At 32.1% G+C, this 22,085-nt stretch overlaps 1 protein-coding gene across 2 annotated transcripts in view; it reads left to right on the forward strand.

The window, feature by feature from the left end:
• Nucleotides 1-22,085, forward strand: part of PCDH10 (protocadherin 10) — a 60,363-nt gene that overhangs the window by 10,763 nt on the left and 27,515 nt on the right. The window contains exons 4-5 of one of the 2 annotated variants that reach the window (XM_047090456.1): nt 2,049-2,354; nt 7,974-8,014. In XM_047090456.1, coding sequence (XP_046946412.1) covers nt 2,049-2,354; nt 7,974-8,014 — 347 coding nt within the window. Of the gene's footprint in view, nt 1-2,048; nt 2,355-7,973; nt 8,015-22,085 lie in introns of those variants that run through there. The other variant, XM_047090455.1, reaches the window with a different exon arrangement.

Consider the following 22,085-nt stretch of genomic DNA (forward strand, 5'->3'; position numbering starts at 1 on the left):
TATTCATTGGTCATGTGAGAAAAAACTGTATTCCAAATTTTGCATTAATACCCATTATTATTATGGTTTAATAATGTAGTATTATCCTAATATTTTTATTAATTCCACCAACTCCAAACTTAATTATGATTTGGATTTAATTTTAAAATAAATAATTGCTCACAATCATTTTACTTTGAACAGTAATTCCATCTATCAAAAAAATCTTTTTTTTTTCTCTATCATATTTCAAATAGGGAGCATTTCTAGTACAGTATTCAAATATAAATTTCTTTGGTTCTATAGCTTCTACCAACCTAGGATGTCAATGTGTATCAATTTCTTTCCTTTTTCTTTTTCTTTCTAAATATCTCTGTGAAGAAATAGGGAAAAAAAAAAAAAAAAAAAACCTCAGCTACCCTGGTGTCAAAAAAACACTGACATATTTTACATGCTTTCTTAACCTGGTTCCTTATCCAGGTTTCAGCTCACGTTTAAGTTCCTCAACAGTTCACTGATCAGTAATTTATTTCAAGGCTTATGCATGACAATTATCAATGGAATACTATAATCGAAGCCAGACTCGGCATTATACATAGTTTAATTTAAAATAAAAAAGTCATAAAGTGAGATTAATATATGATAAGAAGATTCATTTTATTTCTTTAAACATAATTTACATAATTAACTGTTCTTATCTCCAAAATACTTGTGGACAATCTAGAAGATTAATACTCTGAAAAAAATTATTTTCTATACTTTATATATACAGATGTTAATATATACACACACAAACACGTAAAGCAGTTTGTGACAAAAGGCCATTAGGAATTTTAAAACCAAAACTCAAGAGTTCAAAATCACTACTGATATTTGTAAGAAGAAACAATCAGATGGGTTCATTAAATAAATATGACTCTGTTGATTAAAAAAGAAATTCATCGTTTTTCCAGACTGCTCATGCATTTGAGAGCTTCTTTTATGCAGAATAATCATACTTGAGTTATTTTAAATTGATCCTGTTTAAAAACATGCACAATAAATGTGTTAGTATGTTTAGAAAAATATTAAAATGTGATTATGGTTTATGTACTTGTTTCTCTGAATAGGGGTAGTTACCAAAATGAATGTCAAATAGTATTCTATAATGCTCAAAATTATTATGCTTTGCCTAAGAAACTGAGCTTTCTTGAGTCACAACCAGATAATATTTAATAGTCTTGTCAATCTGTGGGAGACGATGAAACTTGAAGGTGTCATTTGAAATCTTAGTATCCTAGGATTAGTAAGGAAACAGTTCTGTGTTCACTAGGACAAGCGTTTCCAGTGTGAAACAAGTAATAAGGTATTTGTCAATAGTATCTGCAGCTGACTCACATTACACTTGATTACCTTGGTTTCACTAATTATAGTCATTTGTTCTGGGTTTGTCTGCAGTGGCGAATAATAAGTAGTAATATGGGCTACCAGAATGTCATTGAGCTATACCTTTTAGGGTCATTTTCTGAGATCCTAAGAAAGCATGCTCTTGGCCACTCACAAAATGTTGTTTCATTCTTGTTATTTATTGGTTTATCAATATGTGTGCCGTATTTCTCTTGGATTTCACTTTCTGTTTAATGTCTAGATTTCTTAATCTAAATATCATCATTTGTGCTTTACGTATTTCTGATGTTTTTGTCTCTAAGGGAAAAATAAACATGTTGGATGCCTTATCATCATTAGAGATTATGGATTATAAAAGCTTTATACTTATATTTTTCTCTATTATGAATTTCACCAGAGATTTTTAAAAATATTCATTCTTTTTCTACTCACCATTCCCTAGTTTTTTTTTTTTTCCCATAGCTTTTTCCCAACTCTGAGAATTTTAGAAAGATCTATCTACCTTAAGGTCCTCTTTGCTAGAAGAGTCTAACCCTTTGCACAATCGTACAAAGACATTTTTGATGTCTATGAGGTTAAGGCAAGAAAAATTTGTTAAAACGCATTCACCCAGCACTCTTTATGCTACCTGTAATCTTTCACATTAGTGAAACCTGGATCCATAGTTTCCCTTTTGTTTACAGGCATGGATCTCTTCTCCAACTGTACTGAGGAATGTAAAGCGCTGGGCCATTCAGATCGGTGCTGGATGCCTTCTTTTGTCCCCGCGGATGGACGCCAGGCTGCGGATTATCGCAGCAATCTGCATGTTCCTGGCATGGACTCTGTTCCAGACACTGAGGTGTTTGAAACTCCAGAAGCCCAGCCTGGGGCGGAGAGGTCTTTCTCCACCTTTGGCAAAGAGAAGGCCCTTCACAGCACCCTGGAGAGGAAGGAGCTGGATGGACTGCTGTCTAATACACGAGCGCCTTACAAACCACCATATTTGAGTAAGTATTACATAAAAGCCTTTATCAAAGTATTCCCTTTGAGGGAATAAAGTTCAACATGCCATTCTTCTTAGTGAAAATAGAGCTCAGGTTGTTTTTCAGAAACAAAGATAAAAGTGACTCTTGGATGCAGGCAGTCCTTTACTATGGAAAAATGAATATCTTAACAGGAAGACAGGTTTCTGTGTTAGGACATGGTTGTTGACAACAATCAAACATAACTTTTGATGTTGAAAACATTTTTCAAATGCATTTCATATTTCCTTTGAATATTGCTCGCTTGCTTACTTGATTTCCATGTGTTTTGAAGGGCTTAATTAAGATGGAAAAACATCTCTTGACACTTGAGTCACTGGGAGATCTCATTTTTTTATTGATGCCAGCATTTTCACATAATCATCCTTTTCCCACAGTGACATTAAACATTTTAGGCTAAATTAAGAAATCAGCGTAGCTATCACTTTGACCATTCAACGTGATTTAGTAATATGTTCATATGGTCAGAATCAGAGGAACTATGTGATGGAAACATACGAATAAAGCAATATTCTTCATTTACTTAAAATAATACATTCTTCTAACAATGGAGATGTTCAAAATTGTACTCCTCTCTTTCAATATTGGGACCATATTCTCTAAGTGGATTATTTTATGCAACCACAGTGAAAATAAAAATGCTTAGAGATTCTGTAGTATATTTCTTTGAGGGTTTTGGTAATGAAATTATCCTATTATTCTCTGCTACATAGGAATCTTTTTTTCTTTTAGTTAATCGGTAAATACCACTGACAATTCCATAGTTTGGTCAAACCACATAAACTAATACTTGATAAGGATGAAACTCATAAAGACTCAATCAAAAGATGACTTTTATTTTGTATTGCAAATCTAACGTACATGGTGTTTTCTTACTTTCATCCCCTAGTACAAAAAAAAAAAAAAAAAAAAAAAGAAAATCATGGGATCATAAGCTAGAAACAAAAATAAAACAGTTTGCAGATGTATCATTACTTCCATGACTTCAGGAATGGGAGGGAAATAGAAAAAAATACCTAAAGGAAAGACAAACTAGAAGAACATATATTTTAACTCATGAATGTAAATATGAAAGGCATGAATTGAATACACGGAGGACAAGACTACTACTCTAGACATTGATAAAGGCATGGATCTGCCATTGGAAACATACATTGTGATGGCAACACTGATTAAACTGTTTTATGAAGGATTCAATTCAACTTTTCAGATTTCTTGGAAATACCATTACCCCATATCATTTCAGAACCAAATAACTACTCCTGTCTATAAACTATTGATATTTATTTTGCTTTATTTTTTGGCATTATAAAATGCAAGGAGACCACATATACTTAGAAAGTATTGAAATGTCCAACATCATAACTGATGAAATTTGGATGCTAAAGTCCTAAAGTTTAGCTCATATATCTACACACGTTAGTGATTTAAAATAACCTAAAATAGTTATTATGTGTGTTGCTAGAAATCAAAGAATTCATATATCATTTAATTAAGAAAATTAAGATTTTTTTCCATATTACTCAGATATGGTAGAATAAATTAGTTTTAAAAAACTATTTTTTTTTTCTGTTTTAGCCAGCTCACACCACTCAAAATTAAGGGTTTGGGATGAAGCGTGCCCTAGGTGAAAAAGAAGCAAAAATATAAGTATTTTGTTGTTTTTACTTATACTCTCCTTAGCTATTCGTATGACTTCAACTTTTAGTGTTTAATATTAACTTAAAATTACATCATGAGCCTGATATTAATAGACATAGTCAATTTTATGGTTAATTTAATAGTATAAACTATAAATCAAAACCATGCCTGACCATTTTGCCCTCCAAATTCACATGGTGGTAGTCATTCATATTTGTATTACTTATCATCAGGAATGGAAGTATTCTCATCTTCTAAATTGAAAGCATGTCCCTTACGTAACTAAATTAAAATTTTGACATCTATAACTTATTTTGAATCAGAATGTTTAAATAATTATTGAGATAGAGTTTTATTTTGCTAAACATGCATTTAGTTCTTTAGTAAACATAATGTACATTTTGATGTTGAGAAAAACAACTGTATATTTGGTTATTTTTGTAGAGCTCTAAAAATAAAGCCTAATGAAGCTACCACTGCCATTTATAAAATGATGAGGAAATGGTAATATGCTTAATAATACAAATGAGATCATTGTCTGTGCCCAAGGACTTCCCGTTTCTATACTTGTGATTGCAAAATTTAAAATTTAAACTTGCAAGAAACCAACTTTTACATAAAAGTACGTGTATGCACATGTTAAAGAAAGTAGTTTCTGTGTTTCTTTTTTTAAAGAAATGCTCACATACAGCTATATTTTTTCTTTTTTTTTTTCCAATGTGTAAGAAAAGATCTGTGAAGAATATACGTGATGCATTTAATGAAATGAAAGTTCGTTTTTAAATCAGGAGCGATTTTGAAAGTTTCTATTAATACTCGTTAGTCATGAACACCTTATGAGCTTGTTTGCTCTTATTTTTGTTACGATATTGTAGTTTGTTAAAACTCTGGTAAAAACCAAAGGGATACACTGAAGGACTGAAGAAATAAATGTAAATATGTAGAATATGGTCATATTCAAAACTCAGTGTTTAGATTTATCTTAAAATGCTGATGAATTTTAGCTTGGCTTTACCTTTTTTAGAATAATAAGAAATTCTAAAGTATCCCTTTAACTTTTAATAAAAGTTAATCATTGTTTTGAACACTTATTAAAATGAAACACAAAAAATATTACCTGGACTTTAAAAATAACATCACATTTTATAGTGAAGAATTCATGAAATTCTTTAGGTTTATAGACACCTTATATAAAATCAGTCTTTCAAATGACACATCCTGAATAATATCAGCAAATAAGGAGCATAAAAATAGTTTAAGTTCCAGAATAGTTGATAAAAGCTGTATTATCAAGGTAATTTAGAAAAACCCAGTAGTTAAAACAATTATGTTATTTTTGCAATCATTCTTGCTTATGATTTTGGCTACACATTTTGAACATCATCACTTAACGATTGATTTTGTCAGTGGATGAGACATATCTTTTGGTTCAAATAAGCCTAAATGAAACAAAGGATTTCAGGATTTCAGGATTCATTATTTGGAAATTTGATTTCTTGTTGATAAACATAATCAGTGCCTAAGAATTGGCAACAGTCAAAAGACAATAACCAATGAAATTTCATCTAAAATATATTTGTGAAAATCTTTTTTTCATTAATTTGAAGGGTCATGAGATAATAAATTATGTTGAATGAAATGAAGAAATACAGTGACATAACTAATTTTTAAATACTGTATTCATGAAATATTCTAGGTTTCTAGAACTGTAAAGAACGATTTACTGAAGTGTCATGGTCCATGTTGTCTTCGTATTACACGTCATTTAGACCAGTCCGTGCATGCCAAAAAATTACGAGCTGTCTCCTGACCTAATTTTAATTTTGCCTACTTTTTGAATCCCCTTCAAACTTCAATTCAATTTGCTCTTAACACAAGAAAAGGTGTCAGAACTTTTGAAACATTCCATTTGAAAAATTGCTGACACTTTACGTAGACTTCTTTTCAGTAAACGTCATTTTGAGAAAATTCTTTTGGGCATCGATGTTATTTCTATGGCGCACTTCAAGTTTTCAGTTGATTAAAATTGTAGAGCATGTTTTGTTTAGTCACATTTCTTTCAATCCCTTCATTATCTCAATCTGCCTTCTGTGAGTTTTCTTAATCTGTTGAACTCAATAGTGTGGTAAGAGTGTACATAGGATTCAAAATAAACAACTTCTCTTATTGGCACACAGCACCCTCATATTTACATATCTTCATATAGTGTTTTCTCTGGGATTTGTATATTCCTATAATGTCATAAACATAGCATCACTTTTTCAAATATTAAAGTCCACAAATAAGCATTCTTGTATGTGGCCTTTTTAACATTCCTGTCTCCTAGCTCCATACATCACTAAATAGATGCACATCTTTTTCAGGAATATTTTTTTTCCTAGTACTTATGTTGTTTTCTGTTCTCTTTGTCTCCAAGTTGTGTTACTTTTCTATAATATCCTATTTCTGAGACTTTTGCTCCTCTCACTCTTCTGTATAAGAATAGCTCTAGATTTGTGAACCTAACTTTCTCACTTTTTTAGTTTATCTCTTTGTGACAAATCTCTAGTCTTTGAATCACACCAGTCCTTCTATTTTTCATTAAATTCCTTTGTTTAGTGATTAAGAATTGATCTTTCATAATCGACATAATTTACGCACCTCAACTCCGTGAACAGGAAACAAATGATAACTCAATCCCAGTTCATATTCTCTGCATATCTATTGTTAGATTTAATGTTCACTGAATTTTATGATATTTTACTTCTTTGAAAAATGATCATCTGTTCACAACTGGTATCATTACTCCAGTTAGCTGATGCAGCAGCTGCCTGGAACTTTCCTGTAACTCCAGATAAATGAGATATTATAATATTATCTTATTTCTTCTTGTGTTAAGTAATGGTCTACCTCAATTAATATGATTTACATCAGAAGCTGTAAAAATCTTCTGAGGTGAACAGTTCATTTGTACATCTATACATATGGCAATTTCTGTAGGCAATTTGTTTTTACTTATTCAGACATCAGTGCTTCTCTGTGACTTATCACATGTCATTTAAAATGTGTGCCTTTGGGTGCATTGGAACTAGTTAGTATCCAATACTCTCTTGGCATATTGAGACTCATTACCCGGCTATGCATATTATAAATGCTAAATAATTATGTGATGAAAAATGAATGACTGGCTGAATGAGTGTTTTTAAAGTATCCAAATAATCTTTAATGCTCTCATTATACTTTTCATTTACACACACGTCTGCAGTTGTTTTTAATCTCCAGGCAAACTTTCTTCTCTTCTAATTTTTAAAATATGTTTTAAATTAGTTGTATTTCTCTGGTGCTATTACCTTCAAGTTTTTATAAGGGGAAGTAGATCGTGAACTCATTCAAAATATTGAAATGCACCAACCAAGGTGCTTTGTTATGGATATAGGTGGAGTTTTTCTATGCTTTGAGGCTTCCCTTTGATTCATTCTAAGAACTTATATCCTAAAAAAGTGTTAAATTTGTTTCATACCTGTTAGTTCTCTTACAATTCTAAGTACTCCCCTTTCTTACCAGGTCATTGAGATAAGCTTTTTTGGACATATTTTATTTACTGACAGCTCTCATGGTTTCGGTCCCATCTTTCATTTCTTTGTAAAGTTAATAGATCCAAATTTTCCTCTGGTATCATCACTTGTTTTTCTTATATAATTCCCGTGTAGGAATTACTTATTTGCATGTTATTAATTCTGTTTTTGAATTCACAGATATATAGTTCAATAAAATATATATTTAAGGGTATATAGAAAAAAACTTAATTGCTAAAAGTAATTTATATCTTTATTCAGTATTTAACACTCCATGTGTGAGTGTCCATCAGTTATTTAAAGCAGTTTATTTGGTGCATACTTTGCATTTTATTGAGCAAACATTTAGCATATTAATATTATTTATATACCTGATTTTATATTACAGATCATTTCCATCCTCTTTCTTATTTTGTACATTGGAAATAAATCCATATAAGCATTTGTCCGCCATGTGAGCCTAACAAAGGAAGATTATCAATTAAAATATAAATAGAATTATTCAATGAAAAGGATTATCTACCCGGGATTTTTTCCTGCCTCATCATACTGAAGATGTGTGGGTCAAAATTTAAATGCATTGAGTTATAAAGATATTGTAAAGAAGTCTGGATTATATAAATTCAATTGCTTATAAATATCATTAAACATTATTCAATACTCAATGTGCCAGACTTTTTTTGGGTGAGTCTGCGTCTTCTGAAGTCCTTTTAATAGGAATCAGATAGTGTCATTTAGATAATAGAGCTTGGAAACTGTTTTGTACTCTGAGGTTTAGTGTTTAAGATTAAATAATACTCTCAAATCAAGACTGAACTTAACATAATGTGAGTCAATTTAATGTTTCCCAAAGTGTAATAAAATCCTGGAAGTTTTGTATCAAGGTTCATAAGACTTCCTAATTACTGCATTAGTGGCCCCTAATCACCTACATCAGTTTAGGTGGGGACAGTATAGAAGATTTGGAAACACTGAATCCCAAAAATGTAATAGGACACGGATGAAAACAAATTATAAGCTAGAAATTTTCACAGATAAAATTCAGGGTTTTATTTCTGATTCGTTAACTGATACATTGCATGAAATTATATTTGTACCTTCTACCTAGGCACATACTGTATTCTTTCTCCTGGAGATACATTTCTTTTAACTGTGAGGATTGAAAAGAGTATATATGAACTTCATTTCAACAAATTTTTTATAATCTGGCCAGTAGAGTGTTATTAAATAACCAATGACAAAAAACCCAAAACCAAACCAAAACAAACCAAACCAAACCAAAACAAAACAAAAACTACCACTGACAGCTTTTAAGTCATTGAGCTCAACAATGAGCTTAACAAGTGATTGTAAATCCTTTTTCTGTGTTCTGTAGTCATGATTCTGTTATATGGATGCATTTATGCATATAGACATCCCATATAGAAGGATTATGTCTTTAATTTAATTTAATTTTTAATTATATCTATCAGTTACCCGAGAAAGAACAGAGCATGATTATTTAACTAATGGCTACTTCAGTATCAGAAACTGTTAAACATGAGAATTTGGCACTTTTTGAGAAACAGATAAGTGGCAATCGGTTTTGGTCCGTTTCTTTATTTTTTAAGGTGCTTGGTGTACTTTTTGAGGACCAGTTCACATTGCACATTAAAGCAAAATTGACCTGTAGAGGAAATAGGTGTCTGTATTACGAGGAAAACATTATTTTTGTTGTTTGCAAAAATATTGTAATGAATAGGACTTATTTTCCTCTTTTAATGTTGCTATCAGCCAGAATCCTGTACCAGATTCCAAGTTACCTGTGCTGGATATTTAATCATATATTTTATACTTCCTAGAAAAGTGACTTTGTTTGTGATCAAGTGTCCTAAGGTTTATATTTATGCCAGTCACTATATTTCAGCTGAAAGTTGGCCAATGACTGCATTATTCCATAAAAAGCATAGTTGTAAATGTGTTTTTGTTAAAATCTTCAAATAAGTGCCTTAAAGAAGATGAAAAGACCGAGGCCTAGGAGAAATACATAAATAAAGCCAGTATCAAATGTATATTTCTTGAGTTAAATTTTGAATTACCCATGATAAAGAAGTAGCTATGGGGAAGGGTCTGTCTCATAGCTCACTGAACATATCATTGGGTTTTGTCTCAAAGTACAACACATGGTAGAAAGTTCGAGTCAACAACGGCAACAGTAGAATAAGCATACATGTTGTCTTGATGGTATATACCTGATGGTGTACATAAGATGAAATATCTCACTTGTAGGTTTAATCAAAATAGTTTTAGGAATAGGTCCATAGAAAGGAAGGTTAATGTTCTAGTTTGACAGTTGCTATCATTTTATTCTTAGAAAATGTATAGAAAATCTGGAGGCTAACCTGTAAAATTAGTATAAAACCATGGTACTTGTTCTCCCCACTGTTGATAAACCTTATACAAGAACTGGTCCTCTTGCCAGTTACTAATGGTGTGGGTTTAAGTTTTGTTTGCCAGAGAAATACTCCTCAGATGATTACACTGGAGAGCATGAAACCTAGTTTTGTTTTCGTAGATGTATCTTGATTCTTGATTTACTTCAAACTTTTTTTATGAGAACTATGGTAATAGAAAACAATACTGCTCGGAGCTCGTAGAGTTCCACTAAATTTTACTTTTAAACATTTTAAAAAATGATGGGTAATTTCAAGCATATAAAATAGAGAGAATAGTACTAAACTCTCCATGTTCTCCAGCCTAAACAATTATCAGGTTTTGGCCAAATTTATTTCATCCAAATGCTAACATACTGTCTTTTTCCTCACAGTTTTAGAGCAAATCCAGGGTTCTGACTGCTTAATCCATTACTATTTCAGCATATGTTTATTAAAGATGAAGTTTATTTTTAACATCACCACAAGAACATATTCCTCTTCAACAAGAAAGTTTTTACTATCATTGATTGTCTAATTATTGTTCCCATCTCCATAATTTTCTCATAAATATTATTTACACTTAAAATTAATTTGATTCATGCTTGAAATAAGTTCCATACATGGCAACTCATTTTTTATTTTTAAACTTTTTATTAAAGTATAATATGCATATAGAAAAATACAAAAATCACAGATGTATAACTCCAGTTTTTACAAAATGAGCTCACGTGTGTAATCAGTGGCCACATTAACTGGGTCAAGCAGCCAAAACATTACAAGTACCTAAAAAAGTCCTGTATTCTGTCTTCTTCCAGCTATGACCACCCCAGGGGGTGCCACTATCCTAGCCCCTAACCAAATTTAGTTTTTCTGGGTTTTCAATTTTATATAATTTGAGTAAGTGGAATAGTATAATGTATTTGTTTCACTAAAATGTAATAGCCAGTTATTCTCTCTGTTAATACAGGGAAAGCAATCAGCAGAGCCTAAAATGTGTAAGCTAAAAAGACCAGTTAACATGTATTCTCCTTGAACATGATTTATCTTGCTATTTTTTGGAATTCTTGTCATATCTAGTCTTTCAGAAATGCTTGGTACCTCTCTTTATACCTTTATTTTTGATTGAAACATAATATGTTAACTTAGAGGTGTTTTATAGAAACAAATATTTAAATATATTGATTTGAATACCAGATTAAAACAAGAGAGTAGAAAAATCGTAATGTCTGTATTTCACATTTCTTTGAGTCTAGGTTAGAGGACTGTGGCAAACTGGCACCCATGATGCTGAAGGGAGAGTTAATAAAACAAAGAGATTAACATTTTGGAAAATAGCATATCTGACTAGAGTTTAAAAGGATTGAGGGACTGTGAATTGAGAAGAAAGGGGAGAGGTGACTTAACAAACGTTAAGTGCTTAAACAAATACTACACAGATAAGATAGTGATCGGTTAATCTGTCTTTATTGAGAGCAGAAAAGAGAAAATGGATCTATATTGCATCCTGAGAGATGTAAATTGCACATTATGGGAAATATCCTGACCCTGACATTGGTATTTTCTCCTGAGAGATATGGAAACACTTTACCTAGAAAGCTTTACAAACTACAAACGTAGTCATATGTCAACTGTGATTTGGTAGAATGGCACTTTCTAGCCCTGTGATGTACTTCCTGCAAAACACTTTTCCCGGCATTGGGGCTGGTGAAGGAGTGAAAGGGATGAGGCTCAATTTTACTGGAGGACAAAGGAAAAGCAATTGAGGAAGCCTAGGTTTTTATCTATTTCCTTCCCTTCCTGTTTCTGTATAGATGACTTCTTATTCTTTCTTAGAGATTCTGAAAGGGAAAAAAAATTGGTTTCTTAAAGCCTTTGATTCCCTCTCACACAATGAATTGCAATTGATGATTGACTATCCAAGAACAGAAATTGAGAAATCATAGTTTTAGAAGGAAGTTTGGGGAAATGTGTAGAGGGCAAAAGCTAAGTGTAAAATGTTTATTAAATTATTGAATATTTAATTATTGTTTATATGAAATATATAACATAGATTGTGTCTATTAAAAGTATGCATTACAACTTAAAAAATGTGAAGCTTCACATTATATATGATAATAATTTATAAAAGGAAGACAGATGACTATAGATTTTAAATAGCTTACTTTGTCAAATATTGAATCTTTATCAAGCTGACTTATTTCTCTTATAATAAGAATTTTCCCCTTTTGGTATCATATTATCTTCTGCTGAATTTTAAGGAAATCCCTGGTGTCAGTTACTGTGAAATGGCTCACAATTAAACAAAAAATGAAACAGCCGTTAATAATGATTCACAGTCAAGTTGCCTACTCCTTAAACCTAGTAGTCATACAAGCTTTCTTAATTATATTGGAAGATATAGCAAGCTGACTATATGTGATCATTACATTTTGGGTTTTATTTTGGAAAGTAAATGGAGCATTAGCTTGGTAACATGAAAGCAGGAGTTAATTCTGCACTTAAGAAAATAAAATGAGGGGCACCTGGGTGGCTCAGTTGGTTAGGCGTCTGACTCCTGCCTGCTCAGGTCATGATCTTGTGGTTTGTGAGTTCAAGTCCCGCTGACAATGGGGAGCCTGGAGCCTGCTTCAGATTCTGTCTCTCTCTCTCTCTCTTTGCTCCTCCCCTGCTCACACTCTGTCTCTCTCTTTCTCTCTCAAAAATAAATAAACATTAAAAATAATTTTAGGGGCGCCTGGGTGGCGCAGTCGGTTAAGCGTCCGACTTCAGCCAGGTCACGATCTCGCGGTCCGTGACCGTGAGTTCGAGCCCCGCGTCGGGCTCTGGGCTGATGGCTCAGAGCCTGGAGCCTGTTTCCGATTCTGTGTCTCCCTCTCTCTCTGCCCCTCCCCCGTTCATGCTCTGTCTCTCTCTGTCCCAAAAATAAATAAACGTTGAAAAAAAAAAATTAAAAAAAAAAAAAATAATAATTTTAAAAAAGAATAGAAAATGAAAAGAACAGTGTAACAGTAAATTGTATTAGCTAAACATTGAGTCTAAATTTAATAACAGTACTAGCTACTACTGAGTGCCCATTTTGTAGGCACGAAAAGATGAAATAAGACACAATAAACACTGATTTCGTAAATATACAACCAGTGTTGTAAGGGGATAGCGCTTCTTATCAATCAAGGGTCATGAAATAATTTTTGAATTAGATACATTCATATTTTATGATTATATAAATACACTTAATTTTATAGAGACAAAGGGATTGTTTGGTATTAGACAATGTAGAAATGGCTTTTGTTGATGGATTGGAGTGAATTCTAACTCCTTTGAACTTGAATTAAGCTAAAGATTTGGGAAAATGATATTTTTTAAATTATATAAGGAATGAAGACAATTATTTCTCAAATTATAAAAATAAAGTATTGACTCATTAAAATTACTTAGAAACTTTTTTTTTAATGCAGACTTACTTAGAATTATTTTTAGGAAATACTTGACATTAAATAATTTAATTTTCATCTCTCACATTTAAAATTGAGCCTGGGATCTAGGGACATAATCCTTGAGAACTTCAATTGCTTGCTTTGTAGGAATTCTTCATAGAAATTATATTTTCATAATGCTAATAGAGAAAGTGTGCTGATATATCTAATATGGGGAAATGTTATCTTCCTCTTAAATAAAAACATTTAATGTAGTTTATGAAGGGCATATTATATTTCTTTGAAGCTAATTTTAATTCTATACCCTTCATTAATCTTTCAAAGTTTTTCATATTTCAATTACTTTCTAATTTCAGAGGATGTCAATAGGTCCCACTATTTGTAATACTATTATTTATTATAAAGTAGTGCCATGGCAGTTTAGAACTGTAAAAAAAATTTTAACCAGCTGTTTTAGGCAGATCTTCCCAAGCTACTGACAAAAACAGTATGACACACATTCAAGAAAACTTAACAGTTGAGCACCAGCTATGTTCTAGGCACAGTGATTTTCAGTTTTGTTTGCCCTAGAGCATAGATCAACATACTCAGATCAGGTCATCTCAGTGTCACCTGCTCTGCACCATTCCAGAAATACGCAAAAGCATTTTTAATTATTGATATCCTCCCACGCTATACTTCATGCTAACTACCAGCCCTCTTTTGAGATAATTTTGAAAAAAACAAAAATGAATAACCAAAACTTGGCATTTTCTAACACTAGTGAAAAGTTCTCAATTTCCTTTAAAATGTACATGAAACACAGCCTACTTACCTAGTTGGATTGTGGTCTTAGCAAATACTTGGAAAATACTCTAGTCTTATTATTTTCAGGTAGGTTTTCCTAAGCATCACTAATTTTTTTTCCCATTTTGACTATATGGGAACATGGAATTTTTAACTCCAGCAAATATCACTTTCTGATTTTGTTCTTAAGGTATGTACATACTTGCTTTGGACTGATAGCCTACTACATAATTACAAGAGTAGGTCTTTCTGTCTGTCCTCATATCAGAGATGTGATGTGGTATAATTAAGAGCTCTGGTTACAGGGCCAATCTACCCGGGGTTCCAATACACATCCAGCCAGTTACTAGCTGTGTGACCTCTAGAATTCATTTAACCTTCCTGTAACTCATTTTCCTCATCTGTGACATAGATCCTCGAAAGCTCATTGTAGAGATTAAATTATTTATCATATCTAAAGCAGGGAGTGCCTGGCCCAAAGGAAGCACTCATTAAGTGTTCAAGGCAACCATATATTCAGTTAAAATTGGAACAATGACATCAGCCTGAGTATGGAGAAAATTAAAATTCTGGCTTAAATAGAACTAATTATGCTTTCTTTTACTCCCAGAGAAAAATCAGACTCCAAATGTTCTTTTCACGATATATCACTATGTTACATCTGCAGTATATATTCTTCCACATAATACATATGTTTTCAAAGGACAGCATCCGTATTTTTCTTTTTCATCTGTAAAACCAATGAGACAGATTGAATAGAACCAAAGGTATGATGCCCACTAAAGACTGGGTTGTATTCATTTTGTGGTGATGTTAGTCACAGAGCATGATTATAATTTAAAAAAAAAATATTCTCATTATTTTACTTAACTTGTGTATTTACAGTGAGTAAATACACTTGATCATGTACAACAAGCAGTTAAAATAATTTGACAAAGAATACACTTTTGAGACAACAGATTCTTATTTTGGTGTAAGAAGCAGCATATTATATTTGAAAAAAGAAACCTTACGTTTCTTGGGGCTCCCCGCCCCCCCTCCAAATTTTAAGTGGTACAAATAGATGCCCGTATCTAATTTGACATAATCTGCATTTCGACAATTATACTAGCCCATTAGAGTAAATTCTGGCCTTAGGACATTGTTACTCCAAAAAGTTCTGATATCTCTGTGTAGATGACACAGATGCGCCCAAATCATCACACAAAGTAAATGAGACCAGTCTGCTACTATGTGAAAATAGAGTCTTTCTAGAAGATATCCCAAAGACTCTGCCTGCCCTAAGTCAGTATTTGACATGCAGGAACTCCAATATTTCCCTGCCTCTTTTTCTGCCCTAAAATCCTATTATCTGATAAACCGAATTCTCTCACCCAGCATTATATTTATATTTTTGTAACTTTGTCTTTTAAAAATAACATAAGACTAGTAAATGATCTTACCTAGCCTCGTTTGGAGAAATTCTTAAAAGACTATCCAAACTTTACTTTCTGTTTATGGTTTATTCGTCGGGCTGTCTTACGTAACTCGTGATTTTATGTTTCTCTGTTTTCTGTCCTCTGCCTTCTGTACATATCCCATATATACTGCCGTATATGTACATTGCTATTTTGCCTGAATAACAAGAGACTAGCACTAGTGATGAACTAGTGATTGAAGCCTTATTCAATAAGCAAATGAAATAAGTTTTCTGTCTCCATTTACAGATGATAAAATTAAGAAAAAGGGATGTCCAGTAACTTGTCCATGGTCTGATGGCTAGCGAGGGAGAGCTAGGCTTTTTACTTGAGACCACCTGATTCTAGAGTAAGCATTTACTTGTAACCAATTCACTACTTGAATCCCAGGCTTAAGAAATTGGACACTATTCAGAGAGAAGTCAGGAAGGATGTATTGTACGGTATTGTTTTGCATTTTGTTTTATCAGCAGAGTGTATTCCAGTTGTCAAGCTTCGTGGCAATAAGACCCCGGAGGAGAATGACAACTGAAGTTTACTATTAGAGAAATTAAAAAAAAAAAAAAAGGAAGTATTAGAATTCTAAATGTAGCAATAAAAGATAAAGAAAATAGTTATCAAGGATGGTTGTGAAATCTTCTGACTGAATGTTTGGGAAAAGGTTGCATCCCTCTTATATACAACTACTAAAGGAAAGGGAATACATTTTGATTGAAAAACTAATAACCAGCTAGGAACACCCTTGAAAGGACAGTTCAGTCAAATGGAAAAAGATGAAAAATTATGTATCAAAAGCAAAATATATATCAAAAGTATGAAATTTTTTACACAGTGTCACAGTTAATTGTGAGACTGTAAAAAAATGTGTACTTTTTGTATCAAGATTTTTGGAAGTGAAAAGTAGATACAAGGTAAGGTGATAACTGAAAATTCTAGTAGGCAGAGATATGACAGGGGTTAATTTTGGATAGGAAAGATTTGATCAAATGCATGTGACCTTTAATCACTTAAAATATATTATTTTAAATGCAACAATTAAAATTGTTCCTGTGTCTTCACTATTTCTGTGAATTGCGGACCCAGATGTTCTTAGGGTGAGCTTTACTTGTGAGTGTCTCTTTGAAAGAATAAACTCAGGAGCCATATTTTATTTACAAAATTTCGGTTTCATGGTTATAAAGTAAATTTAATGTTAGGCTATGAGCATCATCTGCCTTAATTTTTCTTTGTTAAAATGTGTGTGAAAAACATCCCACACTTTTCTCTAGGCACCTAGTTTTATTGCTGCTGACACTACCCGAGGCTTGAGATTTGGGACAGAATCACTTCTTTGAGCAGGTCCTTTCACCAATTTTTGTCTTTCAAAATTATCTTTAATATTGAATTATCAGCTCCAAAACACCCAGGCAGTCATTTGATTGCAAAATAATTTATTACATTTGGGAGATTTAGGGTGGAATGCAAATTATTTCCAGATATGTAAAGTATAAACCTCTCTGCTGGGCTCTGTGAGGAGACACAGGTATACTTTCTTCTGCATTCTCCAAGCCCAGTCCTATGTGCTTAGTTCACCAAAATTAATGAAGATCCCTCTGTTTTTCCATCTGGCTTCTACTGTTAAGTAGAGTATTAACTTATATTTATAGACTTTTGACTTCGATAGTCCTCTAAAATTTTTGAGAAGCTCCCTGTTGTGACCACAATAATGTTCAGTAGCTTTATAAGCTTTTTATGTTTAAACCCTGCCTGTAGTTTTGCTGTATGTCATTCAGTGATTGTCAGCTTCTTGTGATTTGACACATTCTATTCTCTTTCTGGAATGCTCTCTCACCTACAAAACCACTCCTCACCACATCTGTTTGGCCATCTCATACTCGTCAATTAAGATTCAACTCATTTTACTTTTTATTTTTTATTTTTTTTAAGTTTATTTATTCTTGAGAGATAGAGACAGAGCATGAGCAGAGGAAGGGAAGAGGGAGGGGGAGACACAGAATTCGAAGCAGGCTCCAGGCTCTGAGCTGTCAGCACAGAGCCCAGTGCGGGGCTCGAACCCACGAACCATGAGATCATGACCTGAGCCAAAGCTGGACGCTTAACCGACTGAGCTACCCAGGCGTCCCTCATTTTACTTTTAATAATGAAGCCTGTCCAAAAAGAGATATGCATTCTTCTTGTAACTTCTTCTAGTTTTTTATACATGATTGTTATTTTTAAAATATCTTGTAAAACATTGTTTTTACCACTGAATCGTTAACTCTTTTGGAACAGAATCCATGTGTATTCATTTTAGAGTCTCAAATCCCAGAATGATGTCTACAGCAAAGTAAACACCCATAAATGCTTATAGACTACATCAATGAATCAATAAATGAAACACCTTGAAACTAAGAGAGAACTTTTTTTTTTTTCCTGTTTGGTTATCTAGGCATCTTCCCGACTTATGCAAATTAATAGAACTGTAATAATCTCTTAATGCCAAAACAAACAAACAATCCTCCAAACCTAACCATTTCTACTCCTAACATACTCTCCCCTGGGTTTCATCAATTTTTAACCTTCCATAATTTCTTTGTCCTTTTTATTCTGGCCTTAACTGTATTAGTCTTTTTATTCTTTTTTTCTGATTGATTACTTTTTCTTTAAAAACTCCCTAAGCCTCATGTTTCACCATCACCAACTGCTCGTTTAACTAATATATTGTTTCAATGGTTTGTTGTATATAATTTACAAACATATTTGTAAAAATTAAGTCAATATAAGATAATTAAATATGAACATAAAAGGAGATCCACTTTAAATACATGATTATGGGCAAGGGCAGGAACTTGTGAATAATACAGGATAACTATGGCTACAAGCAATGTAACTGACTTTCCTTTAGGTTTGGGGGGGGGGGTTTCCATGTAACTAACAGTTTTTAAGTCTTTGTTATCTTTACTCATCATCATTATTGCAACAGTTATTTTCAAATTGTTTTCTTAGACAACTCTTTTTCTATGGCCTTGTGGCAACTGACTATCTCATACTTCTTTTTTCATAAGGTAGAATTTTGATTTTTTTGTGTGAGAACTTTATCGTAAGATATGTAGGTAGGTTTGTACATTTGTCATGTTTTAATAATGATATAGATATCTTATATATAAACATACACTGCCAATACTATTTAACCAGAATCTGTTGCTGCCCCAGCAAAGATCGATTATTTAAAATTTGAATTTTTTTCTAGATTTATTGTGGTATTTTTCATAAATACTAAGTGTCTAATATGACTTTTACTTTTATTTATTATGTGGTTAAATATTTACAGTAATTAAGGTTAATCCTATTTAAACAAAAGTGTAAAGTTATGAGATGTAACACAACTATTTAAGGATCCAAATCTTGTCATTTAATTAGTACATAACTAAAATTATTTTAACCTTTAACAAGCATAATGTGATCTTGTTTCAACAATTCGCATGTTTGCGATTATTTTAAAGGTGAGTATAGTTCACTGCGTATCAGTTTTCAAATCTTTAATTATCTGATGATAGGTTAAATTGAAAGGGCAAGAGGGAGGTGGTTTAATGAGTTTCTAGGAGATAACTAAAATTAAAATGTATACATAGGCTTAGATTTTAGAATAAATGATTAAAAATTGTGTTACTATGCAAAAAGAGAAAAAAGATTTGATCTAATATGCTATATCCACATCTCATAAAAACAAAGATTTCATTCAAAACCAAGGTTACAATTTAATCATGATACAAAGAAATAATTTAAATGACAATAAAGATTGCCTTCGTGTATGATATTAAATTCATTATATATGAATTTATATTGTAGATAACTGCATTTCATTTCTCTATCTTTTGAATTTTATTATTTTTATTTATTTATTTTCTTCTTTGAATTTTCAATCTTAAATTAAAAAAAATTGTTATCTTAATTGTAAATCATTGTAGACTGAAATACATATGAAATTTAGGAATTATAGTGTTATAAAATAATTAGAAAATGTAACGCAACATGTTTTTCTAGAAAACACTGTACCATTTACCTCAGTAGTAACTAGTGTCACCTGTGGTGTCATGAAACAGATGCTTTAGGATAGGGCTGCCAGGTTTAACAAATAAATGACATGACACCTAAATGTTGCATGGAGCTTATGTATACTAACAAATTATTCATTATTTACTTGAAATTCAAATGTGAGGGCATTCTGTATTTTATCTGGCAATCCTGCTCAAGGCGTTATGGAAGCCCATACGTAGTCTTGGAGTTTCTGACATGGTTGAGTGTGAGGGTTGTTTTCTGAATACAGAAAAAACAGTGGTCAGCTTTCACTTCTCAGTATGTCAGCATTTCAACCCCTATCTGAGCCTGCAAATTCCTCTTTTTAATCTGCTCTTTGTTTACACATAGGAGCAACTGAGTTATGTTAGGGGAAATCGGATCATTAAGTATATCAAATATACAGCCATATTTTTATACATAATTTCTAAGCTGTGTGTATCGTGTGTGTCTTTTTTGAAAATAAATTTGTGTGAATTGTGTCATAAGTATTTTATTTCCCAATCCTGAAGATTTTGCATTTATTTTCATGGCTTAATTATCTAAGGTTTTACTTACATTATTTTGAAATTGTATTTGGCTTAAGTAGGTTATTAGTGGTTAATAAATTAGATACATAGCTATATATTTTTAAATGAAGGTTTTATGTATTTATTTTTAAAGTTTTTCCTATCTTTCATTGCTGGAATTTATGATTACTTTTCATATAAAAGACAAAGGTGCACACATCACTAGTAATTGATCTAATATTGTGGTACAATGATGTTTGTTGCAGATAGGTCTATGTACATAAGACCCTTATACCTGTAGGAATGACAGATCCCATTCAGGCATTTTTCATGTCTTCTGCTTTGAAAATTAATGCTAATTGCGACCTTACAGGGAAATAACTAATTTGATCTCCTTATAATGTTGTTTTGAAGAAAACTAGTTGAAATACAAGCGTCTAAATGTCAGTAAATGTTGTTGCTCATAATTGTCAAAGAAAAAAGAAGAACCATTTATTCTGTAAAGGAGTATAAGGATATCCTCTTAGAATTTTAGATACATAAACTAATGGTATTTGTGTAACTTAAATGAAAGCATCCTTTGTCATTATTAAAGCAAGATAACTGAGTGGCTTGTCTTCAAAAGATATTTCAAGGGTACTTCTTTATTACCAACATAAAAAAAAATGTGGTTTTCAAATAACTCTGGAACAAATCATAGTGTTCATATTTTAGTGGATTATGATAAAGGATTCCAGAAAAATGTTTGATGATATTATAAACATAGAGGGCAATATATATTAGAGTTCCATTGCCTAAATATATGCTGATGTGGGATGGAAGTATTAAAAAACTAACTCAATCCCCAGCTTTGATTTTAAGATACCAATGATGCAAGGTGGTTTTATTCATCAAGAGAGCCTGACAGAGTGGCCAATGTGTGCTAGGTATTGTCGCCTTCTACTATTTTTCCCCTCTCAGGGAAAATTTCTTAAGCCTCTAAGGCATAATTTTCCACGTTTCTAGATGATTCCTTCAATCTGTAACTTTTATGCAATACCTTGTCATAGTGGGTTTTTATTTTTTCATAAATAATTTAAAAGCTTAATGGTTTTAATATTTAAAGAACAGATATTTAGAATACTGACCACTCTTGTGTTTAGATGGAAAAATTATGCATGATTACTGTGTTTTTAGATATCTAGCTTGAATCAATTTAGATAATGATAATAATCAAAGTGTATTGTCTAATTAAAGGAGCTGATACATGATCACTGGTTTTTGCTGTAGAGTTCAAAGCACTCTTAATTAATTTAGCTAATTAGAATTAAAGATTTGAAAAACAAAATTGAGTTACTATAATTGTACAGCTTTCCTGTTAAAAATAGTAGTGATAGTTGACATGGTCGCAGTAACCCACAGGGTAGATATTTTCTAGTGAACCAGTTGTAAATGTACCTTTGTGAGAAGGTCATTTTAAATAACACATACCCATATGCACATAAACACACACAAGTATATAGAAATTTCTAAAAGTCTATGGATCCTCTATCTAGAAAGAACCCATGATGTTTCAGGAGACTCACGTCCTCATACAGAGTTGTGTGAGGGTCATGATATATGTCATAGTTGTGGACTGTACTTGTGGACAAATAGAAGCTCCTGTTTTGAAGGTTGTTAAATCTTTTAAATAACGATAAAGTTTGGCTTGAAAATAAATTTTGAGCAATGAATTCTGAAATTTTCCCTGGTAGTAAATTCAGGGCTTTGTACAGTACATCAACCTCTATTTGATATTGGGAGCACATTCCAGCTTATAAAATAAAGTATCTTTGTACATAACCATTCTTAGTGAGAATACGAGT

The sequence above is a fragment of the Lynx rufus genome, unplaced genomic scaffold (genome assembly GCF_022079265.1).
Source record: "Lynx rufus isolate CCGP_SWC_20201006 ecotype Redwood Valley unplaced genomic scaffold, mLynRuf1.p SCAF_3, whole genome shotgun sequence".
NCBI lineage: Eukaryota > Metazoa > Chordata > Mammalia > Carnivora > Felidae > Lynx > Lynx rufus.